The sequence below is a fragment of the Mobula hypostoma genome, chromosome 29, assembly GCF_963921235.1.
Source record: "Mobula hypostoma chromosome 29, sMobHyp1.1, whole genome shotgun sequence".
NCBI classification, from domain to species: domain Eukaryota; kingdom Metazoa; phylum Chordata; class Chondrichthyes; order Myliobatiformes; family Myliobatidae; genus Mobula; species Mobula hypostoma.
The window spans coordinates 7,895,668-7,923,637 of NC_086125.1; the positions used below are offsets into that span (position 1 = coordinate 7,895,668).

Sequence of the window (27,970 nt, forward strand, 5' to 3'; positions counted from 1 at the left end):
GCCCTATGTCCTGTACCCAAGGAGGGGTCCCAGCTCTCTGTTCTGTGTATCTGTCCATGGTTCCATGTACCTGTTCTCCTGAGACCGAGGCTCTGTTTTCCATGTTCCTCCTCTACCTAGCCCATGTCATGTCCATGCCTGGTTCTGGGGGTCTGAGCCTGAGGCAAGACCCAGGTACTGGGTCCTTGCCCAGCCTCTGGCTCGGAGTCCATACCCCAGCCTCTTCATGTCTCCTCTAGTTCTGGGAGCCTATTCCGAGTCCTAGCCTAGACCCCTGGCCCCAGCCTAGTCGTAGTCCTCAGTCCTGGTCCAGTTCGCTACTCCTGCTCCTGCCTAGTTCGCCTGATATCAAACCATAAACTAAATCTAAGTAACCTCTCAAGATGTGTCTTGCATTTGGGTCCACCCTTGTTCCCAATACCCTGCCAATGTGACAGATAAATGAGCCACACCACCCAGCAACCCACTTTTTTAACATGAGCCTAATCCCAGGATAATTTTAAATGACCAATTAACCTACTAACTGGTACGTCTTTGGACTGTGTTAGGAAATTGGAGCATCTGGAGGAAACCAAGGCAGTCATAGGGAGAACACAGTGCTGGAATTGAAATCCAAAGTCTAACACCTGAAGCTGTAATACTGTCGTGCTAACTGCTACACCTGTTGGTCCATTCTCTCCTTACAGGTAATACACTCCAATCTAGGCATCATCCTGGTAAACCTGTTCTGTGCCCTCTCTCTCCAAAGCCTTCAAATAACTGCACACAATATTCCAAATGTGGCCAAACCAAAGTTTAATACAGCTGCAACATGATTTCCCAATCTTTATACTCAATGCCCTAAATAATGGCAGCAACAGGAGAATCTCGAGGAGTTTTACAGGTGTATTGGAAGCAAGATGGTAGGAGTCAAAAAAGGTTATGTGCAATCAAGGACAATGGAGGGCATTTGGTCACAAAGGCAAGAGAAATGGATAAGGTCCTCAGTGAGAACTTTTCATTGATGCTTACCAGAGAGAAGATCATAGATGATGGTAAGATTAAGGGGGAGTATGTTGATTTGGAAAAGGATAGACTTTAGTGATGGTCAGCCTGGCTTTCTCATGGAGAGGTTCCTGCTCACAAGCTTGCCTGGATTTTTTGAGGGAGTGATGCAGATAATTTGTGATGGTTCTCGAAATGCCCTCTATCGTCCAGAATTGGACCAACACTTTTGATTCACAATGCACCTATAAAATGCCTTGAGATTCTCCTTAATCCTACTTGGCAAGGACACTTCTTGGCCCTTTGTATTTCTCCACATTCCTGGTCAATTTCTTTCCTACTTCCTTTATTTTCTCAAGGGCTTTGTCTGATTTCAGCTTCTTAAACATTGCTTATGCACCCTTTATTTTTCACTATACATTCAATAACTCTTGTCACTCATGCTCACCGATGCTTCCTATGTTTTACATTTCACCCACACAAGGACATGCACGCCCTGAACTCTAATCAATTGGCCTATAAAACACACTCATCTCTGGACAGGACTATAATTAAATACATAGTACTTCATGAGAACAGGAAAAGATGCACATTATTTTTGTCAGCACTTTTTACTGTCACAGTAAAGACAATACATAATACAAAGTAACCAACTTCTGCATCAAATATTTTCAACTTTTGCAAGTTCCTCAGAGAAGCTTATCAAAAAGCACAGATGTCTAAAGAAGCATGTAAGCCTGAGGACCGGAAGCAGTTTAGGAAGCAGGGATATTGACCAAGATAAGATAAGGAGGGAGTATTTAGAACAAAGACGAAGATACAAGAAATGCGATATTGACATTAAGGATATTATCAGAATGAGCTATTCAAGTGCAAAAAGATTTGTCTGTTTTATCAACTACACAAAAGAATTTGAGAAAGTGAAGCACAATAAGTTATTTGAAATATTACAGGAAACTCTAGATCTAGATTCGAAAGACCTCTGCCTAATCAGAAATCTGTACTGGAAACAAACACTGATGTCCCAAGAATCTATAAGCCTGAGGACTGGAAGCAGCTTTGGAAGTAGGGATATTGACCAAGAAAAGATAAAGAGGGAGTATTTAGAACAAGAATAAAGAGAAAGAAGATAGTAAAATTATAACTGCCTGCATCAGACATTCAACTGGCAGAAATCTGCAGGGTGTTCAAACAGCATCAGTGGGAGAAAAGGAAATGTTGTTTTGAGTGGAAGCCCTTCATCATGACAGAGTGGGAGAAGTGAGATGGTCCCTCAGGATGAGTGGTGAGACAGACCAAAGTGATCAGTGAGCTGACAAGGTGGAAGGTGATAGATCACTGTTCCAGGTCGAGGAGGAAAAAGGCTTGGAGTGCAGTTAGACAATGGCAGGTGAATTAGATGGAGGCAGAAAAAGAGAGGGGAAAAATTGAGGGGCAGGTGGAGCAAGGTGGGAGGAGGGGATTGTGGAGACAGGTACAGTAGGTAGATAAGCAAGAACACAAAGGGCCACCAGTACTGGTATCTTATAAGCAAGAAGTTGAGATTGGGATCTATTAGTAGGGAGGTGGATGGCAGATAGAGGACCAGATGGGGAAGAGAGGCTGAGTCTGTGGGCCAACTGTGTGTGGATGGAACAAGGATGGTGAAGGGAATATAGATAGATCATGGGGGTTGATGGAAAGGGTGGGGCAATGGTTTCTGCAATTGAGGGAAATGGGACAAAAATGGGTAGAGCAGAGGAATATTGGAAGGGGAAGGGTGAGGGTTCAATGGTTTAATGGTTCCATTTAATATCAGAATGCTTACAACATACAACCTGAAATTCTTGCTCTCCAAAGACATCCTTGAAACAGAAGAAAACCCCTAAAGAATGAAAGACATAAAAGAAACTAAGAACCCCAAAGCCCCCTGCCTCCCACTAGATAGATCTAACAACTTGATCAAGACTCATTGTATCATTACAATAATGCTTTTGCCAGCTCTTTTTAGAGGAATCGAGTTCTGTGCTATTCCTGGTACTCGCACCAGGAAGGAGATTGAAACGGATCATGAAGACCTTAACATAATTAACGTCACTAAGGAATGAATGGAGAGAGTGAGGTGACTCAAAACTGGCCGGTCCCTCTCGCCTGACGGTCTTTATCCAGAGAAGTTTTAAGAATTGACTGCAGAGATAATGTTATATTTTTACGATATCCCCAAATCCCCGCGAATCTGGAGCTGCCTCAGTAAACTGAAAGGTAGAAAATATAACATTGCAATTCGGTCAGAAATAGAGAGAATATATTGAACTAATCTGCAGTCAAACTGACATCAGGTTTTTGCTACTTGCTTGAATCAGGATGTGTTAATAGAGCTCAAAGTAAATCAGGAATGTCTATGATCCAAACTTCATTCCCATTGTTGTGCAGGACAGTTGCAATCTCAGTGGCTTTCACTACTGTTCCAGTTGTCAAGTGATGATCTAGTATCCGTGGGAGTCATTGTTACACACTGGTTCCGACTGCCCCCTCACCCTCCCAAAGCAGAGCATTCTTGGCAATGATTATATTAGATTAGATTATGAGGACACTCAGTCCTTGCTCATTGTCATTAAGAAATGCATGCATTAAAAAATGATACAATGTTCCTCCAGAACGATATCACAGAAACACAGGACAGACCAAGACTAAAACTGACAAAGCCACATAATTATAACATATAGTTACAACAGTGCAAAGCAATACCATAATTTGATAAAAAGCAGACCATGGACACGGTAGAAAGAAAAAGTCTCAAGTCCCGGTAGCCCCATCATCTCATGCAGACGGTAGAAGGGAGAAACTCTCCCTGCCATGAACCTCCAACCACCGCAAACTTGCCGATGCATTGGAAACACCCGACCGCAGCCGACTGTGAGTCCGTCCGAAAACTCCAACCAGCCCTCCAACACCGAGCACCGAGCGCCAACCTCTGCCGAGTGCTTTGACCAATGAGCAGGTAAAATAGAGCTACATATTAACACTGCAGCCAGAAGCTTTCCTTGATAAGAATAAGATCTACAGCATCATTAGAACATCTCCCCACAATCAGCATGTTATGCCATTCATATTGAATATTCTTGTCTTAAACACTTGTGCATTACATTACATTTCCAGCATTGTTTTTCTAAATTAGACTCCCAGCTCATTGCCTTTGGTGTCTGCATTTCTTGCAGATGGTCAGTTATAGAGTGATGAGGATTCCAGCAATTACCAATGGTAAAACTACTGGAATTATCCATGTTGGTAACCCGGATGAATCTATAAAACAATCACAAAGGCAGTTGTACAAGTCATTGACAATTGAATTTATATAATCATTGACATTGATTATAAAACTATTGATTATTCTCAAAACACATATTTTTCCCTGATTCTCATATTTGCCACTCAATCCTCGTGCCTGATATTTATTCCCACATCTTCATGTTCAAAATTGACTTACATCTATGTAATGAATTTCACAATATCTTAGTGTTTTATGGCTAATGAATAGATTTCTGAAGAGTATCTGTTGCGAGAAATTCAGAAATTAATAAGCATACTAAAACCACCCAGAAACAACAGGACCATGATGAGATAATCATTTTAGAATGCTGTAGAGGCTTTCCTACGTTTATGGGATAACATCTTTCCCACAGGAATAATCTTTTCTTCAGTACAAAATTCTTGGTTGGAAATCTGCAGCCTTCAGTTCAGTGTCTTTGCAATACTGGTCAAACTCACTATGTGAAATGACTGAGACAGCTGAGCCAGTACCTCATTCCATTTTCATAAATTTTCCATTCACTTCTGTGTAAGCCATATTGCTGTCTGTTGTTTGTTTACACACTGTAAATCTCAAGGCTACATAGTCCTGTCTCACTCTCATCACTCTCACATTTTTCATCAACAACACGCAGACTGGTGCTGCTTTTGGAACTAAAACTTGACTTTTTATCTCTTTCTCTTTCCTGTGCAATCCATTTATTTTTGTCCACCTGACATGCTCTTTGCATTTGACCTAATTGTTGCATTTTCTGCGAGTTCCGCCTTTACATCTGGATTTGTTTGGTGTATATGAGCCGCTGGCACAATGGTAACATAACTTATTTGACTAGGTTGGTTTATGTATAGACGCTGCAAAGTTATTCATACTCACTTTCCTTCCTGAGCGCAACTCAATTGCATCACTGTCTGCAGTTTCCATTAAAACAGCCATTTCAACTGCACTTTCAAATACAGGTTGTGCTTCAGTTAGGAGCAGTTTTAGAATGTTTTCTTTTGAGATTCTACAAATGAAACCATCTCCCAGTGCACCATTAAGCAAATTACCAAACTGACAATGCACAGACAATCTCTTCAATTCAGCCACATCTGCTGAAAAGGACTCCCCTTCTTTTTGATTCCACTTCTGAAACCCAAATCATTCTACAATAAACAATAGCTTTGGTTTCAAGTGTTCCTGTATTACTTTGACAACATCAGGAAGGGTCAGTTTGGCTGGTTTAGTTGGAGCAGTAAACTTTGAAGCAAACTGTATGCCTTGAAACTCAAAGCATTTAACAAAATTGGTACTCATTTCTCATTGGCTATTTCATCTATTTCAAAATACTGTTACAATAGCTCAGTATACATGAGCCAATTACCCGTGGTGTAATCCAACAAGTCGATCTTTCCGAAATAGCCAGCCATTTCTGATTTTTAATGATTATTATCATCCAGTACTCACACTTTATGAACCCTGAATTTTTCCATTAATGGCCTTTTTTCAAACTCGACATCTCTGCGTGTGTTGGCTGCATTCTCTTACTTGCTGTCTTTTTTTTAGTTCAAACATCTTATTGTGCTTTAACAGGTCAAAGGCCACCTCATGTTCATTTTAAAGCACCTTGATGCCAATGTTATATTTTGTAACTTCAAAACGTTAAAGTAATTCAAAGGCAGACACTGGAGTCTGAAATGCAGTTCTCACTTCGAGTTTACTGTTAAGCGTGGTGCACCCATGTGGATCTGATGGGATGAGGAGCCTGCCTATCAACCCAGGCTTGTAACAGGAACTTAGCCCAGTGCAGTGGTCAGTAACTGGAGTTGGCAAGTGTGCTGGGAGGTTATGCGCAGGTCAGAATTGAAGAGTTTGTTTTGTGTTGAAGTCGGCAGTAAGCCTGTGGAACCGTTGCCAACCACAGGATACTGATGTTCTCATATAGTCATAGTGGAGAAACCTCCCCCCATCGGCAGAAAGAGACAGTTTCAGATCTGCGAACGCTTGGATACCTGGCTTGTGTACAAGAGCATTCAAACCATTAAGGAAAGTTCCCACTAGGCAACTCAGCTCTGAAAGACGGTTTTGAAACCCAAGACAAAAACATTGTGGAAGTAATGGTTCAGAAATGAGAGGGAGTTACACCCAAGGTGCAGGACACAGGAAACTGGGTGACAGTCAGGAAGGGAAGTGCAGAGTACCCCTGTGGCCATCCCCCTCAGCAACCGGTATATCACTTTGGATACTGTCAGGTGGGTATTCCCTAACAGATGAAAGTCACAGTGGTCGGGACTCTGGCATTGAGTCTGCCTCTGGGACTCAGAAGGGAAGGGGAGAAGAAGCACACTGTGGTGACAGAGGATTCATTAGTTAGGGAAACGGATGGGAGGATCTGTGGGCAAGAACAAGATTCCCAGAGGGTATGTTGCCTCCTGGGTGCCAAGGTCTGGGATATCTCAGATCAAGTCCTCAGCATTCTTAAGTGGCAGGGTGAACAGCAAGAAGTCGTGGTCCAGGTAGGTACCAATGCCATGGGTAGGGCGAGGAACAAGTTCTGCATCGGGAGTTCAGGGAGTTAGGTATTAAGTTAAAAGACAGGATCTTCAGAGTTGTGATCTCATGATTGCTATCCATGGCATGTGCCAATGAGGCCAGAACTAGGAAGATTATACAGTTAATATGTAGCTAAGGAGTTGGTGTAGGAAGGAGGGCATAGAGTTTTCGATCATTGGGCTCTCTTCATAGAAAATAGAACATAGAACAGTACAGCACAGTACAGGCCCTTCGGCACACAATGTTCTGCCAACCCTTAAACCCTGCCTCCCATATAAACCCCCACCTTAAATACCTCCATATACCTGTCTAGTAGTCTCTTAAACTTCACTAGTGTATCTGCCTCCACCACTGACTCAGGCAGTGCATTCCACGCACCAACCACTCTCTGAGTAAAAAAAACTTCCTCTAATATCCCCCTTGAACTTCCCACTCCTTACCTTAAAGCCATGTCCTCTTGTATTGAGCAGTGGTGCCCTGGGGAAGAGGCGCTGGCTATCCACTCTATCTATTCCTCTTATTATCTTGTACACCTCTATCATGTCTCCTCTCATCCTCCTTCTCTCCAAAGAGTAAAGCCCTAGCTCCCTAAATCTCTGATCATAATGCATACTCTCTAAACCAGGCAGCATCCTGGTAAATCTCTTCTGTACCCTTTCCAATGTTTCCACATCCTTCCTATAGTGAGGCAACCAGAAATGGACGCAGTACTCCAAGTGTAGCCTAACCAGAGTTTTATAGAGCTGCATCATTACCCCGTGTCTCTTAAACTCTATCCCTTGACTTATGAAAGCTAACACTCCATAAGTTTTCTTAACTATCCTATCTATCTGTGAGACAACTTTCAGGGATCTGTGGACATGTACCCCCAGATCCCTCTGCTCCTCTACACTTCCAAGTATCTGCCATTTACTTTGTATTCTGCCTTGGAGTTTGTCCTTCCAAAGTGTACCACCTCACACTTCTCCAGGTTGAACTCCATCTGCCACTTCTCAGCCCATTTCTGCATCCTATCAATGTCTCGCTGCGATCTTCGACAATCCTCTACACTATCCACAACACCACCAACCTTTGTGTCGCCGTAAACTTGCCAACCCACCCTTCTACCCCCTCATCCAGGTCGTTAATAAAAATAACAAAAAGTAGAGGTCCCAGAACCGATCCTTGTGGGACACCATTAGTCACAACCCTCCAATCCGAATATACTCCCTCCACCACGACCCTCTGCCTTCTGCAGGCAAGCCAATTCTGAATCCACCTGGCCAAACATCCCTGGATCCCGTGCCTTCTGACTTTCTGAATAAGCCTACCATGTGGAACCTTGTCAAATGCCTTACTAAAATCCATATAGATCACATCTACAGCACTACCCTCATCTGTATGCCTGGCCACCTCCTCAAAGAACTTTATCAGGCTTGTTAAGCACAATCTGCCCTTCACAAAGCCATGCTGACTGTCCCTGATCAGACCATGATTCTCTAAATGCCCATAGATCCTACCTCTAAGAATCTTTTCCTACAGCTTTCCCACCACAGACATATGGCTCACTGGTCTATAATTACCCAGACTATCGCTACTACCTTTTTTGAACAAGGGGACAACATTAGCCTCCCTCCAATCCTCCAGTACCATTCCCGTGGACAATGAGGACATTAAGATCCTAGCCAGAGACTCAGCAATCTCTTCCCTCGCCTCATGGAGCAGCCTGGGGAATATTCCGTCGGGCCCCGGGGACTTATCCGTCCTAATGTATTTTAACAACTCCAACACCTCTTCTACCTTAATATCAACATGCTCCAGAACATCAACCTCACTCATATTGTCCTCACTGTCATCAAGTTCCCTCTCATTGGTGAATACCAAAGAGAAGTATTCATTGAGGACCTCGCTCACTTCCATAGCCTCCAGGCACATCTTCCCACCTTTATCTCTAATCGGTCCTACCTTCACTCCTGTCATCCTTTTGTTCCTCACATAATTGAAGCATGCCTTGGGGCTTTCCTTTACCCTACTCGCCAAGGCTTCTCATGCCCCCTTCTTGCTCTTCTCAGCCCCTTCTTAAGCTTCTTTCTTGCTACCCTATATTCCTCAATAGACCCATCTGATCCTTGCTTCCTAAACCTCATGTATGCTGCCTTCTTCCACCTGACTAGATTCTCCACCTCGCTTGTCACCCATGGTTCCTTCACCCTACCATTCTTTATCTTCCTCACCGGGACAAATTTATCCATAACCTCCTGCAAGAGATCCCTAAACATCAACCACATGTCCTTCGTACATTTCCCTGCAAAAACATCATCCCAATTCACACCCGCAAGTTCTAGCCTCATAATTTGCCCTTCCCCAATTAAAAATTTTCCTGTCCTCTCTGATTGTATCCTGTTCCGTGATAATGTTCAAGGCCAGGGACCGGTGGTCACTGTCCCCCAGATGCTCACCCACTGAGAGATCTGTGACCTGATCTGGTTTGTTACTTCATACTAGATCTAGTATGATATTCCCCCTACTTGGCCTGTCACTATACTTTGATAGGAATTCGTCCTGGACACACTTAACAAACTCTGGCCCATCTAAACCATTGGAACTAATGAGGTGTCAATCAATATTAGGGAAGTTAAAGTCACTGGTGATAACAACCCTGTTATTTTTTGCACCTTTCCAAAATCTGCCTCCCAATCTGTTCCTGGGTATCTCTGCTGCTACCAGGGGGCCTATAGAATACTCCCAATAGAGTAACTGCTCCCTTCTTGTTCCTGAATTCTACCCATACTGACTCAAAAGAGGATCCTGCTACATTACCCACCATTTCTGGAGCTGTAATATTATCCCTGACCAGTATTGCCACCCCTCCTCCCCTTTCTCTCCCCCCCCCCCATCCCTTTTAAAGCACTGAAATCCAGGAATATTGAGAATCCAATCCTGCCCTGGTGCCAGACAAGTCTCTGTAATGACCACTACGTCATAATTCCAAGTATGTATCCAAGCTCTCAGTTCATCACCTTTGTTCCTGATGCTTCTTGCATTGAAGTACCTGCACTTTAGCCCTTCTACCCTACTACCTTTACACCCTTTATTCTGTTTCTCTTTCCTCAAAGCCTCTCTATATGTTAGATCTGGCTTTACTCCATGCACTATACTTGCAGTTCTCGCATGACCTTTATCCTCCTCCACCTCACTATCTGCTCTAACACTCTGGTTCCCCTCCCCCTGAAAATCTAGTTTAAACCCCCTGGACCAGCACCAGCAAACCTTCCTGCAAGGATGTTAGTCCCCCTCCAGTTCAGGTGCAACCCGTCCTGTCGGAACAGGTCCCACCTTCCCTGGAACAAGGCCCAATTGTCCAGAATCGTGAAGCCCTCCTCCTGCACCATCTTCTTAGCCACGTATTTAGCTGCATTATCTTCCTATTTCTAGCCTCACTAGCACGTGGCACGGGTAGCAATCCTGAGATTGCAACCCTGGAGGTCCTGTCCTTCAACTTTGCACCTAACTCCCTAAATTCTCCTTGCAGGACCTCCTCCTCCTTCCTACCCACATCATTGGTCCCTGCATGGACCACGACATCTGGCTGCTCACCCTCCCTCTTGAGAATACTGAGAACTCGATCCGAGATATCGCAGACCATCCGGGATTCTCGATCTCTTCCACAGAACCTCTTGTCTGTCCCCCTAACTGTCGAATTCCCTATCACTACTGCTCTCCTCTTTTCACTCCTTCCCTTCTGAGCTGAGGGTCCAGTCTCGGTGTCAGAGGCGCAACCACTGCAACTTGTCCCTGGTAGGTCATCCCCACCAACAGTATCCAAAACGGTGTACTTATTATTGATGGGAATGGTCACAGAGGTGCTCTGCTCATTCTGTCTATTCCCCTTCCCTCTCCTGACAGTCACCCAGCTACCTGTCTCCTGACTTTTAAGGGTGACTATCTCCCTGTAACTCCTGTTTATTTCTGCCTCTGCCTCACGAATGATCCGAAGTTCATCCAGCTCCAGCTCCAGTTCCCTAACTCGGTTTGTCAGGAGCTGCAGTTGGATGCACCTTTCCCAGGAGTAGTCATCAGGGACAATTGTGCTCACCCTGACTTCCCACATCCTGCAAATGGAGCACTCAACTGCCCTGACTGCTGCCTCCATTACCCATTCCTAAGTTAATTAGATTAATTAAAGGAACTTACCCGGCCTTACCTCACTGGGAACAAGCTCTTCCTCAGCCTCTGCTCGCTGAAGCCTCTAGTGCCAAAGCCTTCCTACTCTGTCTCCCACTACTCCGTTGCCTGCTCCATTAATTTGCACAGTTTTTAAACTCTCCCACTGTCTCATGGGCCAGCTTTCATGCGCTTGTGCAGTCGTGCCCCGTTCAAGCTGCCGAAGAAATGACCCAATCCAGGGAAGGTGGGAGCTGTACAGAACGGATGAACTGGAAGGGCACTAATATCCTAGCGGGAAGGATTGCTGGTGTTGCACAAGGAGGTTTAAACTAGAGTTGCAGGGGAATAGGAATGAGAGTGCCAGAAAGGTTAGTGGAGAGATTGTGGAGGCAGATGTTGGTAAGACCTCAGACAAAGCTAGGAATTAAAAGTTTGAACATGGTGTGACTAATGTCCACAGCTGCATATATTTCAATGCAAGAGGTATCATAGGAAAGGTGGATAACAGTCCTAAAGATGAGGTAGCTGGTATACAGAGGCAATGTGTAGAGAGGAGAGGCTGTTGATAGGGCAAAATTGCAATAAACAGGATGAGTTGCAATGTAAAAGGCAGACAAAATCAAAAAGGGTGAATACAGGACTGAAGGTGTTGTATTTGAATGTGTGGAGTATACAGAATAAGGTAGATGAACTTGTAGCACAGTTGCAGGTTGGCAGGTATGATATTGTAGGCATCACTGAATCATGGCTGAAACATTATAGCTGGGAGCTTAATGTCCAAGGATACACATTGTATTGAAAGGGCAGAAAGTAAGTTAGAGGGGATGGTGTTTCTCTGCTGGTAAAAAATGAAATCAAATCATTAGAGAGAGGTGACATAGGGTCAGAAGGTGTTGAATCATTGTGGAGAGAGCTAAGGAACTGCAAGGGTAAATAGACCCTTATGGGAATTGTATACAGACCCCCAAACAGTAGTAAGGATGTGGCCTACAAATTGCAACAGGAGATAGAAAATGGATCCCAAATGGTCAATATTACTATAGTCAAGGGGAACTTAAATATGCAAATAGATTGGGAAAATTAGGTTAGTGCTGGATCCCAAGAGGGGTTAGCTTCTGGTTGAGGGGATCAGCTATTCTAGATTGGGTGTTGTGCAATGAACCAGAATTGATGAGACAGTTTAAGGTAAAAGAACCTTTAGGGACAAGTGATCATAATATGATTGAATTCACCCTGAGAATTTGAGAAGGAGTAGCTAAAGTCAGATGTATCAATTAAAACTTAGCTAGTCTATATAATATTCTGAATAGTTAAATTAAATAAGTTGTGAGAAAAAGTAGTGAGGGTTATTCAGTAGTGAGATTTGGAGCAAGAAGGCTGCGAGTGAATGGCTGATTTTTTGGAGTGAAGGGAGTTTTTTACTACTCGGGGTAAAAGAGAGGCGAGACTGCGCAGGCGCATGATGTCAGACAGTAGAGCATGAAAGGTTTAAAAAGAAGACCGCTATATCCAGCGGGCAGCGGAGTGAGAGGCAGCAGAGTGATAGGGCTTTGGCTCGATGGGCTTAGGCAGTACTTGGACGAGGCGAGGTAGGCTTACCGGTGTTATTTGTGGAAAGGAGGAAGTATGTGTATGAGGCCAGTTTTCTGTGCCCGGTGTCAGACATGGGAGATCCTGGAGTCTCCCAGCCTCCTGAACAGCCATATCTGCTCCAGGTGTGTTGAGCTGCAGCTCCTGAGGGACTGAGTTAGGGAACTGTAGATGCCGCTCGATGACCTTCCCCTGGTCAGGAAGAGTGAGGAGGTGATAGATAGGAGTTATAGGCAAGTGGTCACACCGGGGCCACGGGAAACAGACAAGTGGGTCACAGTCAGGAGAGGGAAGGGGAGGAGTTAGGTACCAGAGAGTACACCTGTGGCTGTACCCCTTGACAATAAGTACTCCTGTTTGAATACTGTTGGGGGGGGGACAGCCTACCTGGGGGAAAAAACAGTGGCCGTGCCTATGGCACAGAGTCTGGCCCTGTGGCTCAGAAGGGTAGGGAAAGGAAGAGGATGGCAGTAGTGATAGGGGACTCTATAGTTAGGGGGTCAGACAGATGATTCTGTGGATGCAGGAAAGAAACTTGGATGGTAGTTTGCCTCCCAGGTGCCAGGATCCGGGACGTTTCAGATCATGTCCAAGGTATCCTGCAGTGTGAGGGAGAACAGCCAGAGGTTGTGGTACATATTGGTACTAATGACATAGGTAGGAAAAGGGAAGAGGTCCTGAAAAAAGACTACAGGGAGTTAGGAAGGAAGTTGAGAAGCAGGACCACAAAGGTAATAATCTCGGGATTACTGCCTGTGCCACGGGACAGTGAGAATAGGAATAGAATGAGGTGGAGGATAAATGCGTGGCTGAGGGATTGGAGCAGGGGGCAGGGATTCAGATTTCTGGATCATTGGGACCGCTTTCGGGGCAAGAGTGACCTGTACAAAAAGGACGGATTGCACTTGAATCCCAGGGGAACCAATACCCTGGCGGGGAGGTTTGCTAAGGCTATTGGGGAGAGTTTAAACCAGAATTGTTGGGGGGGTGGGAACCGAAATGAAGAGATTGGGGAAGAGGAGGTTGGCTCACAAATTGAGAAAGCTTGTAGACAGTGCGAGAAGGAGGATAGGTAGGTGGTAGAGAAGGGAGGCGCTCAGACCAAAAGTTTGAGATGTGTCTATTTTAATGCAAGGAGTGTTGTGAACAAAGCGGATGAGCTTCGAGCATGGATCAGTACTTGGACATGTGCTGTGGTGGCCATTACAGAGACTTGGATGGCTCAGAGACGGGAATGGTTACTTCAAGTGCTGGGTTTTAGATGTTTCAGAAAGGACAGGGAGGGAGGCAAAAGAGGTGGGGGTGTGACACTGTTGATCAGAGATAGTGTCACGGCTGCAGAAAAGGTGTACACCATGGAGAGATTGTCTATGGAATCTCTGTAGGTGAAGGTTAGGAACAGGAAGGGGTCAATAACTTTACTGGGTGTTTTTTTATAGGCCGCCCAATAGTAACAGGGATATAGAGGAGCAGATAGGGAAACAGATCCTGGAAAGGTGTAATAATAACAGAGTTGTCGTGATGGGAGATATTAATTTCCCAAATATTGATTGGCATCTCCCTAGAGCAAGGGGTTTAGATGGGGTGGAGTTTGTTAGGTGTGTTCAGGAAGTTTTCTTGACACAATATGTAGATAAGCTTACAAGAGGAGAGGCTGTACTTGATTTGGTATTGGGAAATGAACCTGGTCAGGTGTCATATCTCTCAGTGGGAGAGCATTTTGGAGATAGTGATCACAATTCTATCTCCTTTACAATAGCATTGGAGAGAGATAGGAACAGACAAGTTAGAAAAACATTTAATTGGAGTAAGGGGAGTTATAAGGCTATCAGGCAGGAAATTGGAAGCTTGAATTGGGAACAGATGTTCTCAGGGAAAAGTACGGAAGAAATGTGGCAAATGTTCAGGGAATATTTGTGTGGAATTCTGCATAGGTACGTTCCAATGAGACAGGGAAGATATGGTAGGGTACAGAAACCGTGGTGTACAAAGGCTGTTATAAATCTAGTCAAGAAGAAAAGAAAAGCTTACAAAACGTTCAGAGAGCTAGGTAATGTTAGAGAGCTAGAAGATTATAAGGCTAATAGGAAGGAGCTTAAGAAGGAAATTAGGAGAGCCAGAAGGGGCCATGAGCAGGCCTTGGCGGGCAGGATTAAGGAAAACCCCAAGACATTCTACAAGTATGTAAAGAGCGAGAGGATAGGACGTGAAAGATTAGGACCTATCAAGTGTGACAGTGGGAAAGTGTGTACGGAACTGGAGGAAATAGCAGAGGTACTTAATGAATACTTTACTTCAGTATTCACTATGGACTCGTATGGCCAGATTTGGGAACAGCTTTTTTCCAACTGTGATAAGACTGCTGAACGGATCCTGACCCGGATCTGGGCCATACCGTCCAAATACCCAGATCTGCATCTCGGTTTTTTTGCACTACCTTACTTTCCAATTTTCTATTTATGATTTATAATTTAAATTTTTAATATTTACTATCGATTTGTAATCCAGGGAGCAGGAAGCACAGAATCAAATATCGCTATGATGATTGCACGTTCTAGTATCAATTGTTTGGCGACAATAAAGTATAAGGTAAAGTAAGGTAAAAGGATCTTGGTAATTGTAGTGATGACTTTCAGCAGACTGAAAAGCTTGAGCGTGTAGATATTAAGAAAGAGGATGTGCTGGGGCTTTTGGAAAACATCAAGTTGGATAAGTCGCTGGGACTGGATGAGATGTACCCCAGGCTATTGTGGGAGGCAAGGGAGAAGATTGCTGAGCCTCTGGCGATGATGATGCAAAGATCAATGAGGATGGGAGAAGTTCTGGAGGATTGGAGGGTTGCAGATGTTGTCCCTTTATTCAAGGAAGGGAGTAGAGATAGCCCAGGAAATTATAGGCCAGTGAGTCTTACCTCAGTGATTGGTATGTTGATGGCGAAGATTCTGAGAGGCAGGATTTATGAACATTTGTGGAGGTATAATATGATTAGGAGTAGTTAGCATGGCTTTGTCAAGGGCAGGTCATGCCTTATGAGCCTGATTGAATTTTTGAGGGTGTGACTAAACACATTGATGAAGGAAGAGCAGTAGATGTAGTACATATGGATTTCAGCAAGGCATTTGATAAGGTATCCCATGCAAGGCTTATTGAGAAAGTAAGGAGGCATGGGATCCAAGGTGACGTTGCTTTGTGGATCCAGAACTGGCTTGCCTACAGAAGGCAAAGAGTGGTTGTAGACGGGTGACATTCTGCATGGAGGTCAGTGACCAGTGGTGTGCCTCAGGGATCTGTTCTGGGACCCTTACTCTTCGTGATTTTTATAACTGACCTGGATGAGGAAGTGGAGGGATGGGTTAGTAAGTTTACTGATGACACAAAGGTTGGGGGTGTTGTGGATAGTGTGGAGGGCTGTCAGAGGTTACAGTGGGACATTGATTGGATGGAAAACTGGGCTGAGAAGTGGCAGATGGATTTCAACCCAGATAAGTGTGAAGTGGTTCATTTTGGTAGGTCGAATATGATGGCAGAATATAGTATTAATGGTAAGACTCTTGGCAGTGTGGAGGATCAGAGGGATCTTGAGGTCCGAGTCCATAGGGCTCTCAAAGCAGCTGCGCAGGTTGACTCTGTGGTTAAGAAGGCATAGGGTGTATTGGCCTTCATCAATTGTGGAATTTAGGAGCCGAGAGGTAATGTTGCAGCTATATAGGACCCTGGTCAGATCACACTTGGAGTACTGTGCTCAGTTCTGGTCGCCTCACTACAGGAAGGATGTGGAAGCCATAGAAAGGGTGCAATGGAGATTTACAAGGATGTTGCCTGGATTGGGGAGCATGCCTTATGAGAATAGGTTGAGTGAATTTGACCTTTTCTCCTTGGAGTGACAGAGGATGAGAGGTGACCTGATAGAGGTGTATAAGATGATGAGAGGCATTGATCCTGTGGATAGTCAGAGGCTTTTTCCCAGGGCTGAAATGGTTGCCACAAGAAGACACAGGTTTAAGGTGCTGGGGAGTAGGTACAGAGGAGATGTCAGGGGTAAGTTTTTTACTCAGAGAGCGGTGAGTGCGTGGAATGGGCTGCCGGCAATGGTGGTGGAGGCTGATGAGATAGGGTCTTTTAAGAGACTTTTAGATGGGTACATAGAGCTTAGAAATTACTCGGCTTACCTATAGCTCTCTATTTTTCTAAGGTAGGGACATGTTCGGCACAACTTTGTGGGCCTAAGGGCCTTTATTGTGCTGTAGGGTTTCTATGTTTCTTGTGCTCCTGATTTAAATTCTCATTCAGAAATCGGGTGGTGGAGGGGAAGAAGCTGTTAGTGAATTGTTGAGTGTGTGCCTTCAGGCTTCTGTACCTCTTTCCTGATGGTAGCAACGAGAAGGGAGCATGTGATGGGTTTCGTTACTGATGGATGCCGCCTTTTTGAGCGGTTGCTGCTTAAAACTGTTCTGTATGCTGGGGGCGCTTTTGCCCACGACGGCGCTGATCGAGTTCGCAGCTTTCTACAGCTTCTTTTGACAGCTTTCTCCATGACACGTTTTGTCCTTAACTTTCCAATGTAACTGTCAACTCCAACCTCCACAACCTCTCTAGCAAAACCAGGCGGAGGGTTTAAATCTGCCTCCAGTTGGCCGAGAAGGAACAGGAAACTCTACTGTTGGTCGGGGGAGGCGGTTTGTAATTACGTGGCCCGACCACAGTAGTTATTTCAGATGCAGAATTGGAAGTTTTTAAATGTGGATTCTAACTTCCTAAGATTTATTCCACAACAAATGCCTGGATTAAACTTATAAATCAGTGTACACATACTCAGATGAATATAAAAGAATGATGCCTGCCCACCAGTGGTGTTGCCTTCGTAGGCACAGTGTGTTTGCTCCCACTAGCCCAGGGATTACTTTAGGACACCCCAAACTGCCCCTCCAGTTTTTTGGGGGGCTGTTGTGCTGTCCACAAACCAATGTAATGCCATGAGTGAAAATAAATGAACTGTTTGAAATGTCTGTGTCCAGAATCCTTACTTTTATCTATCATAAACCAGTGCAGCACGTTAACTGAGGGGATTATTTTGATTAGCCAAACTAGCTATTGTCTGACTGGTGGGGTGCGTAAGTGGTGAACTCCCAAAAACTGCAGAGCGGGAGGGCAAAGTTTGTGAACTACTGGGGAAACGAGACCTGGGACGGAACGAGGAAGAGTGACTAACCGGGCAACGGGGCGAGGTTAGTGGGAGAATTAGCATTGCCAGCCAGTTTTGTCACAGCGCCATACCAAATTTCCTCAGACTCCGAATGAAATCAAGCCACTGTCCTGCCTTCTTTGTAACTGCATGGATATGTCAGGCCCAGGATATATTCTCTGCAAAGTTGACACTCAGGAACTTGAAAGTGCCCAATGCGGTTGTTTTGGCAATAACTGGAGTTGACAACCATAAAGAAACCGTTAAAGGAAGCTCCCAAACATCGGGCTCTGAAAGCCAGGTTTGAAATATAACACAAGATCACAGGTTAAAAATTGCAAAAGCAATAGACGCATGCAAGAAGTAAAATTTGTCAAAAGATTTTTATCGCACACAGTAGCATGTTTGAAGGTAACTTTGAAATTTGCTGCGAATGATTAAAGATTAAATTGGTCATACAATTATGAAACTTCATGCAAGAGGGAAGAAGCAGTAGGTGGTGAAGGACAATGAGAGGAGCACAGGATCGATACAAGTGGGTGAGCGATGGTCAGCACGGGCAGGTGGCCAAAGTTTCTGTTTCTTTACTGTATCAATCTGAAACTCTGATTAGGAAGAAGGAGCAGGAAATGAAAGCGCTTGGGACAGAGTACAAGCAAAGATACGGCGGGGAGGGGGGTGGGTAGAGACGGTAAAAAAGATGAGAGATAATAGAACAGAGAGTGAGAGGAAGGGGATAGGGAAGGGTGAAGGGAGAAACTGAGGTGTCAGGAAAGAGGAGAAGGAGTGAGCATAGAGAGACCAAGCAAGCTGCAGAGATGAGGCATGAATGGAAGCCAGGCAGGAGAATAGAAGACCTAAGGGGGAGGATAAGGAGAAGAGAGGGAGAAGGATTTGAGGAGGAGGAATGGGGAAGAATAACATGAGAATCTTGACATTGCAGAGGGGCACACGATTCTCCATTCTGGGGGTGCTCAGGCCATCAGTGGATGGAATATAGAATAATAAAGCACAGGGACTGGCCCTTCAGTCCATAACATGTGTCGATGATGAAGCCAAGTTAAACGAAACCAATCTGCCTGTAAGTGATCAATAATGCCTTCATTCCCTGCATGGTCACAGTGTGATCAATCACTAAAATACAACTGATCCTACCAACACCCTGCAGCCCTTTTGTGCCTACCACTCTGTTAAATACTCACCCGCACACCACCTTTAAACTTTTTAACTGTTCGTCTTGATGCTACGTTCTTTAGCACCTGATATTGCTCCCCGACGAAAATGACTGACTATCTACCCTGTCTCGGCCTCTCATAATCCGATAAACCTGCATTACCGGCATGCATTACTAAATGACATTAAAAGAGGACTGCGTGTCCTCATAATCTAATCTAAACCTCTATCAGGCCTCCCCTCAGGGTCTCACTCAGAGGGAAGAATTCCTCTGATGTCCTCAGCTCAATCCTGTGCAATATTCAGGGATCGGTGGGCGACACTGTGTCCCTTTATTCCTGTATTTCTTTTACTGTGTATTCCTTTGCTTTATTTCCCCCCTGAAAGACAGACAGACACAGACACACACACACACACACACACACACACCAACACACACCACACACACACACACACACCACACACCACACACTTCCCCATTCCTATTTCATTTAAGTTCAAGTTTAATTGTCATTCAACCATCCCCATGAATACAGCCAAATGAAAGACCATTCCTCCGTGGCCAGGGTGCAAAACACAATGGAAACAGTCACGCACAGCACATATAATTACGATAGCAGGAAAACAGTTAAATATTTTAAGTAATATTAGAAATATAGATAGCCCAAATCCGAGTGTTGTAGCCCATTGTCTTTTTAAAGACTGAACCTCATGTCTGGAACATTGTTAACTCCTGTAGTCCTGTGCTTTCTTCCCCACTATCAACGCATATCCAGAATTATTAATTAAACCTTTCTGTTTAAAAAAAAAATTGATATATACCACAAAGATAAAAAAAAATAAAATGAAAATAACTAGCAACAGATAACCTCACACATCACTACCCGGCAGTACCAGTGTGATGTCACTCACCATGGACAGCGGGAGTGGTGGACTGTCGTTTAACAATGGTGTTGGAGCGATGGTGAAGTGTCAGCTCGGCCTCACAGGTGAACTGCTGTCCATTCAGCTCTGCTCGTGGATTCACAGTGTGGTAGATAGTCAGCCCAGTACTGGCTGACCTGTTCACTAATATCTCACTTCCCTTCTTCAGTCTGAGTTGAAGTTCCCCTGAGACGTTAAACACACTGCAGGTAATATTCACCCGAGTGCCCTCAGTGGTCATTTGGATTTCAGGGTTGGAGAAAACTGTAACAACAGAAAACATTGTTAGAAACTTTCTCAAAGCAAGTCCTGCATTCCCTCTGCCTGACTGGACTAATGTAGCTAAAGCTACTGTACGGTCAGTCTGGAACATCACATCCACCCGTCTGTGTGTCATGTGGCTGGATAATTATCAAAATCCCCACACAATTCCCAATATCACAGCTGGCATTCATCCCTGACCCAGAACACTGGACTCCTACCACATGTAGTTTTTTTTAAATTTGTCTCACTGCAAATTGCTTATTTCTTTGTGAGATGTTTGTTTCTTCATTTTGATTGCACAATTTCAGCTTTCATTACACAGAAAATTCTGACTGATTTACTTACTGTTAACAACTTCTCAGGTAAGTATATTCAGGAAACATCATCAACCAAAGATAAAACTGGGAACAGGACCTAGTCACACGGCCCATTGAGACTGCTCCACCACTCTGTAAGATCATAATTTGTTACAGATCTACAGCTTTATGCTCATCTTCCAATTAAAAGCTAGTCATTTCACTGGGAAATGGCCCCATTGACTGGGGGCGTTTTGTGTCTCGGGCTACCAGTTTAATCAATGCTGACACAACTGCTTGAGGAAACACCACTGACTAACAACAGGAAACGTAAGTTCTGGTCCTTGTCTGAGTGCTGTGAACATACTCACCGTAAACCTCAATGGAAATGCTATCGTTCTTCAGTGGAATTGATGGATAATCCTCAAAATCTGCTGTGCAGGAGACTTCAGTCAGACCGGTCTCTCGTGGTGTCCATGTAGTTGTTGCCCTGACTGTGGTGGCATCTGACTGATTTGTTACTGAATTCTGTCGTTCACCGCCCCAAAACCATTGTACCCTCATCTTCTCAGCTGGATAGACATTTGGCACCTCACATGTTAGTGTGACCTCCTGATTCACTTCTACAGGGTCTCTGCTGAGGATCCTCGGAAGCTCTGGAAAAGCTGCAAGACACACAAGAAATTCACTGCAGTTTGGTTTGCAGTGGTAAATACTGACAGATGGAGCTGGAGACTGGCCGGGTCACACACCCTGGGAGGCTATTACACCTAATCCATCACTTAAATGTCATATACTTCATTCTTGAGAGACTTCTCTTCCCCTAATTTCAAGTTTCTCACTCTGCCTTCTGCTCCAGCTGCAAGCAGTCGTCCTTATGATCTCGTGCAGTCATTAATTGAACTCAATGTAACCTTAACTTGAACCTTGTTTTAACATCCCAGTTGAGTATCAGCTTCAGTTTGGTGATTAGAGGAATAAATTTAGCAGGTTATTTTGTTGATCCTGTATCAAGGTGTGTTCTTTGACCAGAACCTCTACTGACTAGCAAGGTGTGGAATGGGAGTGAATGCAATTCCATCAGACACCCCTTCACTGTTGGGGGCATTCAGCCGCCATCTAGGCAGAAGACAGGATACTGGAAAACAACCAACCGCAGTGGCTGCACTGAGTATCAACTAATCTCATATCTACAGGGGCTTCCAGCACCTCCTGTAGGAGGGTTTGCCATATGGGCATCGTGCTGTCTTGCCACTGCACGGCCAAGCACCACTAACTGACTGACTCACACATCCTCTTACATCTGTCATGATGTTGACAGACTTCCCTTCAAATGGACCCACTCTGCCTTCTCCCACTACACTGACAGTGGGTGTCAGGCCAGGGCCTCTGCTGACAGGCTGAAATCAAGTGAAACTAATTCTTAATCTGGAGTTCAGACTGTAACTATTTGCGTTGAAGGCCCCCCAAATGTTTTTTAAAAAAGCGGACAATTTATTCCTGCCCAGGGGTCTCGCCCTGAAACATCAACTGTACTTTTTTTCATAGATGCTGCCTGGCCTGCTGAGTTCATTCAGCATTTTGTGTGTGTTGCTTGGATACCTTGCACCTGCAGATTTTCTCTTGTAGACAATTTACATTTACACTCCGTTAGTTAAACATCTTGGACAGCTGCATAAATGCCCAGCTTCTCATTTCCCCAGATACAATGTGAAAATTATCAGAACATAGCATCTTTCAACGAGATATTTCCATTCAAGCTATTCCCAAAGCAGCAGCAAATTGTTAAAGTGGAACTTACAGTAAGTCCGCAGAGTCACAGAGGCATTTGTGACAGGTTTTCTGGCATTGGAGTGCAAGATCAACTCTGCCAAGCAGGTGTACACCAGTCCATCATCTGAAATATTTGGATTGAAATGAAGGACGTTCTTCAATGTATCATCTTCGGGGAAACCTGGTTCCTCTGTGGAAATATTTGCTATAGTCTCACTCCCTCTGAGCCAGGTGAGTACGAGTTTGTTCTTTGGATAGACCTTCGGGCCAATGCATTCCAGCTGATATGGTTTGTTAACTTCCAGAACTTTAGGAGGTGGAACAACGCTTATCTCTCGATCTGTTAAAGGAGAATCATGATTGACGGTAGAGATTGGAACATTCCAAATCTAAAGTTAACCCAACAACCAGTGTGCTTGTGGATCTTCCTACCCTATGACTGTCAAGGTCCGGTCCGTGAAGTCTGCATTTCTGTTCACAGTCCGGTCCGTGGACTCCAGACTCCGGGTCTTCTGGCTATCCTTTGTTTCAGTTGGGTTCAATCGTAGGCTCCTGATGCTCATCTTGGAGCTGGGAATATAAGTGGCCCTGGGTTTGAGTGTGGTTGCAGGTTTGTCTTGTCAGTATCCCTTCCTTGCCTCTGTGGGGTAAGTCAGGCTATCTTTGCTGTTACACTGTGGTTGGATCTGTCCCTTCCTGTCCTTGCCTCTGTTGGGTAAGCCAGGCTGTCTTTGCTGTTACCCTGAGGCTCGACTGTTCCCTTACTTTCCCCTTCCTTCTGAAGCCTTGCCTGCAACCTTGTCAATTCAACCACCGGAACGAGACTGGAGCCTTGCTGTGTCAAGATAAGGAACTATCTATCGTTGAGTTGGAACTGTCTCTGTGTCCATGCCTTCGCTAGGTAGGTCTGGCTGTTTGCCGCTACCTAGTGTTGGGAACCATCTCTGTGTCCATGCCTTCACTAGGTAGGTCTGGCTGTTTGCCACTACCCAGTGTTAGGAACTGTTTCTGTCTCCACACCTTCACTAGGTAGGTCTGACCATTTGCCGCTAGCTAGTGTTGGGAACCGTCTCTGTGTCCACACCTTCACTAGGTAGGTCTGGCTGTTTGCCACTACCTAGTGTTAGGAACTGTTTCTGTGTCCACATCTTCACTAGGTAGGTCTGGCTGTTTGCCGCTACCTAGTGTTGGGAGCCTTCTTCTCATGAGCGTTCCGTGTATGAGTCCCGGCCCTACGTCCTGTTCCCATGGAGGGGTCATGGCTCTGTTCCATGTTCCTGTCTCTCAAGTCCAAGGCTCTGTGTTCCCGTGCTCGAGACCAAGGCTCTGTGTTCCTGTCCTCCCCAAAACCAAGGCTCTGTGTTCTGCGTTCCTGATGTCCCAAGTCCAAAGTTCCAAGGTTCCTGTCATCTCAAGTCCAAGGCTCGGCTGTTCCTGAGTATCAAGTCAAGGCTTCGTGTTCTCGTGCTGTCCATGTCCCTCGTCCTGTGCTGGAGTTCCCTTGTCCTGTGCTGGAGTTCCCCCGTCCTGCCCAGGAGTCTCTTGTTCTGTCCTGTAGCCTCGTCTAGTCCTGTCTCCCAAGACCACATCATGTCTTCACCAAGTTCCGGAGTCCGAGCCCGAGTCAGGACCCAGGTTATGGGTCCTTGTCCAGACTCTGGCTCGGAGTCCGAACCCAAGCCTCGTCATGTCCTCACCTCAAAGTACCCAAGCCATGTCATGTTCTCGCCTAGTTCTGGGGTCTGAGCCTGAGTCAAGACCCAGGTTCTGGGTCCTCATCCAGTCTCCAGCTTGAAGTCCAAGCCCAGGCTCCTAGTTCCCAGTTCTTTGTCCTGGTCCCACTTACCTAGCCAATGTCCTAGCCCAAGTCTGTTTTCTTGTCCCAGCTCTCTAGTCAAGTACTGTTCCTAGTACTTCAGTGTCTGTGCCTTGCATTTGGGTCCTCCCAGCACCCCCCTTATGTCAATGACAGTCTCAGTTTCTGTGGAACATTTTCAAGTGATACATAATTTAATGTTTCTGCCTTTCATCCTGTTATACTCTGCTATGGGACGTATTTAGAACAAGAGATGTCACTTACTGTACACTGGAACCACTCGTTTGCTCTCCTTCACTTCCTTTTCTGCAGATAGACAGATTACAGTACACGGCACTGTCAGATCCCATCTCTGGACACTTGGAAATTGGTCTGTAATCCACTTATCACCATTAGTTCTGATGGGGTTTACCCCTGGTTTATATTCCAGAGTTATCAATGGATTGTTACATGTGGTACTGCAGTTCACCTCCAGGGAGTGTCCAAATTCCACCACTGGAGAGTTTGTTTTGACCGAAACCTCAAATCCATTCAGTTTACCTGCCAGAGACACACAGGGAAATGGAATCTGTTCAGTGAAGTGTTGTGTGCAGTTCAATCTCAGCTGAGAATGGATATACTTACCATTCAGACAGTAAGGGGACGGTTCACCAGACTGATTCCAGGGGTGGCGGGACTGGCACATGAAGAGAGATTGAGACAACTATGCCCATGTACATTGAGGTTTGGAAGAATTAGAGAAAATTGAATCAAATGCATAATGTTTTAACAGATCTCGAGAGGTTGGATGCAGGATGTACGTTTTCCCCAGCTGATGAGTGTAAACAAGGGATTGCAATTTCAGGGTGCAGGGATTGAGCTGTGGAGAAAAATCTTCATTCACATGTAGCGAAGACCAAATTACTAAACACATGTGAAAAGGAAGACAGACTTTGAGACACCAGTGGCATTTACGTAGAAAACATGGGCACCGCTTGTGTGCACAGTTTGAACAAACTTCATTACTGTCTGTTCCACACAAAATAAATGTTTGGTTCAATGGTTCCGTTTAATATCAGATAATGCATATAGTGTACAACCTGAAGTTCTTGCTCTTCACACACATCCACGAAACAGAAGGAAAAACCCAAAGAATGAATGACAGAAAACATTCTAACCCTAAAGAGCCTCCTCCTCCCATGAACAAGCAGCAAAATCATCAGCCATCCCTCTGAGTCCACTTTCCCCAGCAAAAGCATAAGCACCCCCCATTCCACCACCCACCATGCAAGCAAAACCCCCAGAGACCAAGATCTAGAGTCCATCAAAAACTACTGTCCATCCCAACACAGTGACATCTCAGACAGGATGATTTTGGTAGTATAATTTTGGCCCTTGCACATTCTAACTGAAGGGATATTTTCAGTCAAAAAAATTAGATACTACTCCATTCTAAAATGGGTGGATCTGATGTCAAACAGTGTTATGGTCGATTACCGAATTCTGCAAAAGTTTTGCCTCGAGATAATTAAGGTCTGTCTTGTCAAGGATCATTCAGCAGAAATGATCAGATTTAGATTTAATATCAGCATCATATGTTGTGAGATTTGTTAACTGTGCGGCAGCAGCACAATCAAATACATGATAAATGTAGAAAACAACTATATTACAGTAAAGGTATATGGTTATTAAATAGTTAAATTAAAATAAGTGCAAAATCAGAAATAATAATAATTTGTAAGGTAGTTCTCATGGGTCAATGTCCATTTAGAAATCGGATGGCGGAAGGGAAGAAGCTGTTCCTGAATCGCTGAGTGTGTGCCTTCAGGCTCCTGTACCTCCTTCCTGATGCTAACAATGAGAAGAGGGCATGCCCTGGGTGATGTGTCTGCTTAATGCTGGACGCTACCTTTCTGAAGCACCAGTCCTTGAAGATTTCTTGTATACTATGGAGCCTACTACCCACGATGGAGCTGACTAACTTTACAATATTTATTAATGATAAATTTCTGCAGTTTTCATAAAGTGAAGCCAAAAAATGAGATAGGAAGCCGGCAACTGCCCATCTTATAAAACACAGTGGCGGTGGAAAGTTTGTGAACCCTGTAGAATTGTCTTTACTTCTGCATGAATATGACCTAAAATATGATCAGATCTTTATGCAAATCATAAACTCGATAAATAGAACCCAATTAAATAAGAAACACCAAAAACATTCTACTTGTTTATTTATATATTGAGAAAAATGACCCAATATTACATGTATTTGCTGGGAAAAATATGTGAACCTCTGGGGCAATGCCTTCTACAAAAACTACGTGTTCATCAGTCGACAGTAAGAGAAATCGTCTGCAAATGGAGGAAACTGTTGCTACTGTCCCTGGGAATGGGCGTCCTTTAAAGATCACACCAAGAGCTTGAAGTGCAGGGCTGAAGGAGATGAAAAAGAACCCAAGAGTAACAGCAGAAGATTTGGAGAGATCTCTAGAACTCGCTAAAGTCTCTGTACATGTGTCCACTATATAAAAAAAGAATGGTGTTCCTGGAAGGACATCACGGAGGAAATTACTGTTCTCCAAAAAAAAGCCATTGCTGCATGTCTCAAGTTTGCAAAAGACCACCTGCATGTTTTACAGCACTTCTGGGGCAATGTTCTGTGGACAGATGAGACAAAAGTTGAGCTTTTTGGCAGAAACTGTTCGGAGGAGAAATGGCACGGCACACCAACACCAAACTCTGATCCGAAATGTGAAACATGGTGAAAGGATCGTCATGGTTTGGGGCTGCTTTGCTGCATCAGTGCCTGGACAGTTTGCAATCGTTGAGGGAACGATGAATTCAAAATTGTGCCAGGACATTTTACAGGAGAATGTCAGGGTAGCAGTCCGTCACCTGAAGCTTAATAGAAGTTGGATAACACAGAGAACAGGAAGGAGCCCAACGAAGCGTGGCGTCTGCGACCTGCTAAGCTTTCGCCCAGCGTAAAACAGAGAACGTGAAAAAAGGAACGAGTAACCGTGAAACGGTCTGAAACGCTCCCGGCAAGTTATGCAGAATAAAGGGACACTTTCATCAAATGTGGCCGGTTGAAGATCCGTTCACGAGACGCACTCTAACCGCCTCGCAGAAACATACAGTTGTAAACATTCAGCTTCTCATTCTGCGAGCTCAAACAGATGAATGAACAGTTATTACGTTTAAAGGTATTTGACCTACCTGTTATGAGGGAAAGTGCTGTGAGAAATAAAACATAACCGCCCGCGGAAATCGGCGTGTAATCCATACTGAGTGCATGTAAAGGAGGGCGTGATCCGGAGCTGGCGAGGTTCGGGCTCTTGTACTGGTGATCCGCGGCTGTCGATGTCGGTGGGTGGGACCAAACATATCCGTCCGGCCATCAATCAGCGTCCGTGATGGTGGAACAGAGTTAGTTACTCATGGTCACGAGGTATCCCGGGAGCTCAGGGCGACTTCACTTTGTGGGTGGATTCAGAGATTCGAAGTACATTTATTATCGAAGTACTTATGCAGTGTACAACTCTGAGATTCATCGTCCGCGCAGACAGCCACGAAATAAAGAAAACCGTGGAACCCGTTCAGAGAAAAATATCAACCGCCCCACGAGCAGAATAAAAAAACAAATTGCGCAAATGTAACAAATAAAAGAGCGAAAAATACAGAAACTGAAACGCACAATTAAAAGTCCAGGCATATTCAGGTCAGCAGTGTTGGCTATCTGCAGGCTGCCCCAATTCAAAAGCGCCCAAAATAGCAAGAAAAAAAATAGTAGTGACACGAATCCAGACACACATCATAACGTCAACTACAGAGTCCAGTGTATAAACCGGAACTCCGGCGCCATTCTCCGACTGGATCGAGGGTGAAAGAGAGAGACCGCCACACGCCAACAATTTCCTCGGGCGGCAAAGAGCAAGAGGCCGGTAGACTGGGCTGAACATCTGCAAGATTTGACAAACTTCAGTAGATGTGTAATGGAGAGTGGTGACTGGCTGCATCAGGGCCTG

At 44.7% G+C, this 27,970-nt stretch overlaps 1 protein-coding gene across 1 annotated transcript in view; it reads right to left on the reverse strand.

Annotated features, from left to right (window-relative positions):
* Positions 1-27,299, reverse strand: part of LOC134339270 (vascular cell adhesion protein 1-like) — a 65,238-nt gene extending 37,939 nt beyond the window's left edge. The window contains exons 1-5 of the mRNA XM_063035644.1: positions 27,162-27,299; positions 24,231-24,506; positions 22,179-22,490; positions 20,749-21,042; positions 19,806-20,081 (exon numbers count right to left, since the gene is read on the reverse strand). Coding sequence (XP_062891714.1) covers positions 19,806-20,081; positions 20,749-21,042; positions 22,179-22,490; positions 24,231-24,506; positions 27,162-27,228 — 1,225 coding nt within the window. The 5' untranslated portion in view covers positions 27,229-27,299. The remainder of the gene's footprint in view (positions 1-19,805; positions 20,082-20,748; positions 21,043-22,178; positions 22,491-24,230; positions 24,507-27,161) is intronic.
* Positions 27,300-27,970: the final 671 nt, after the last annotated feature.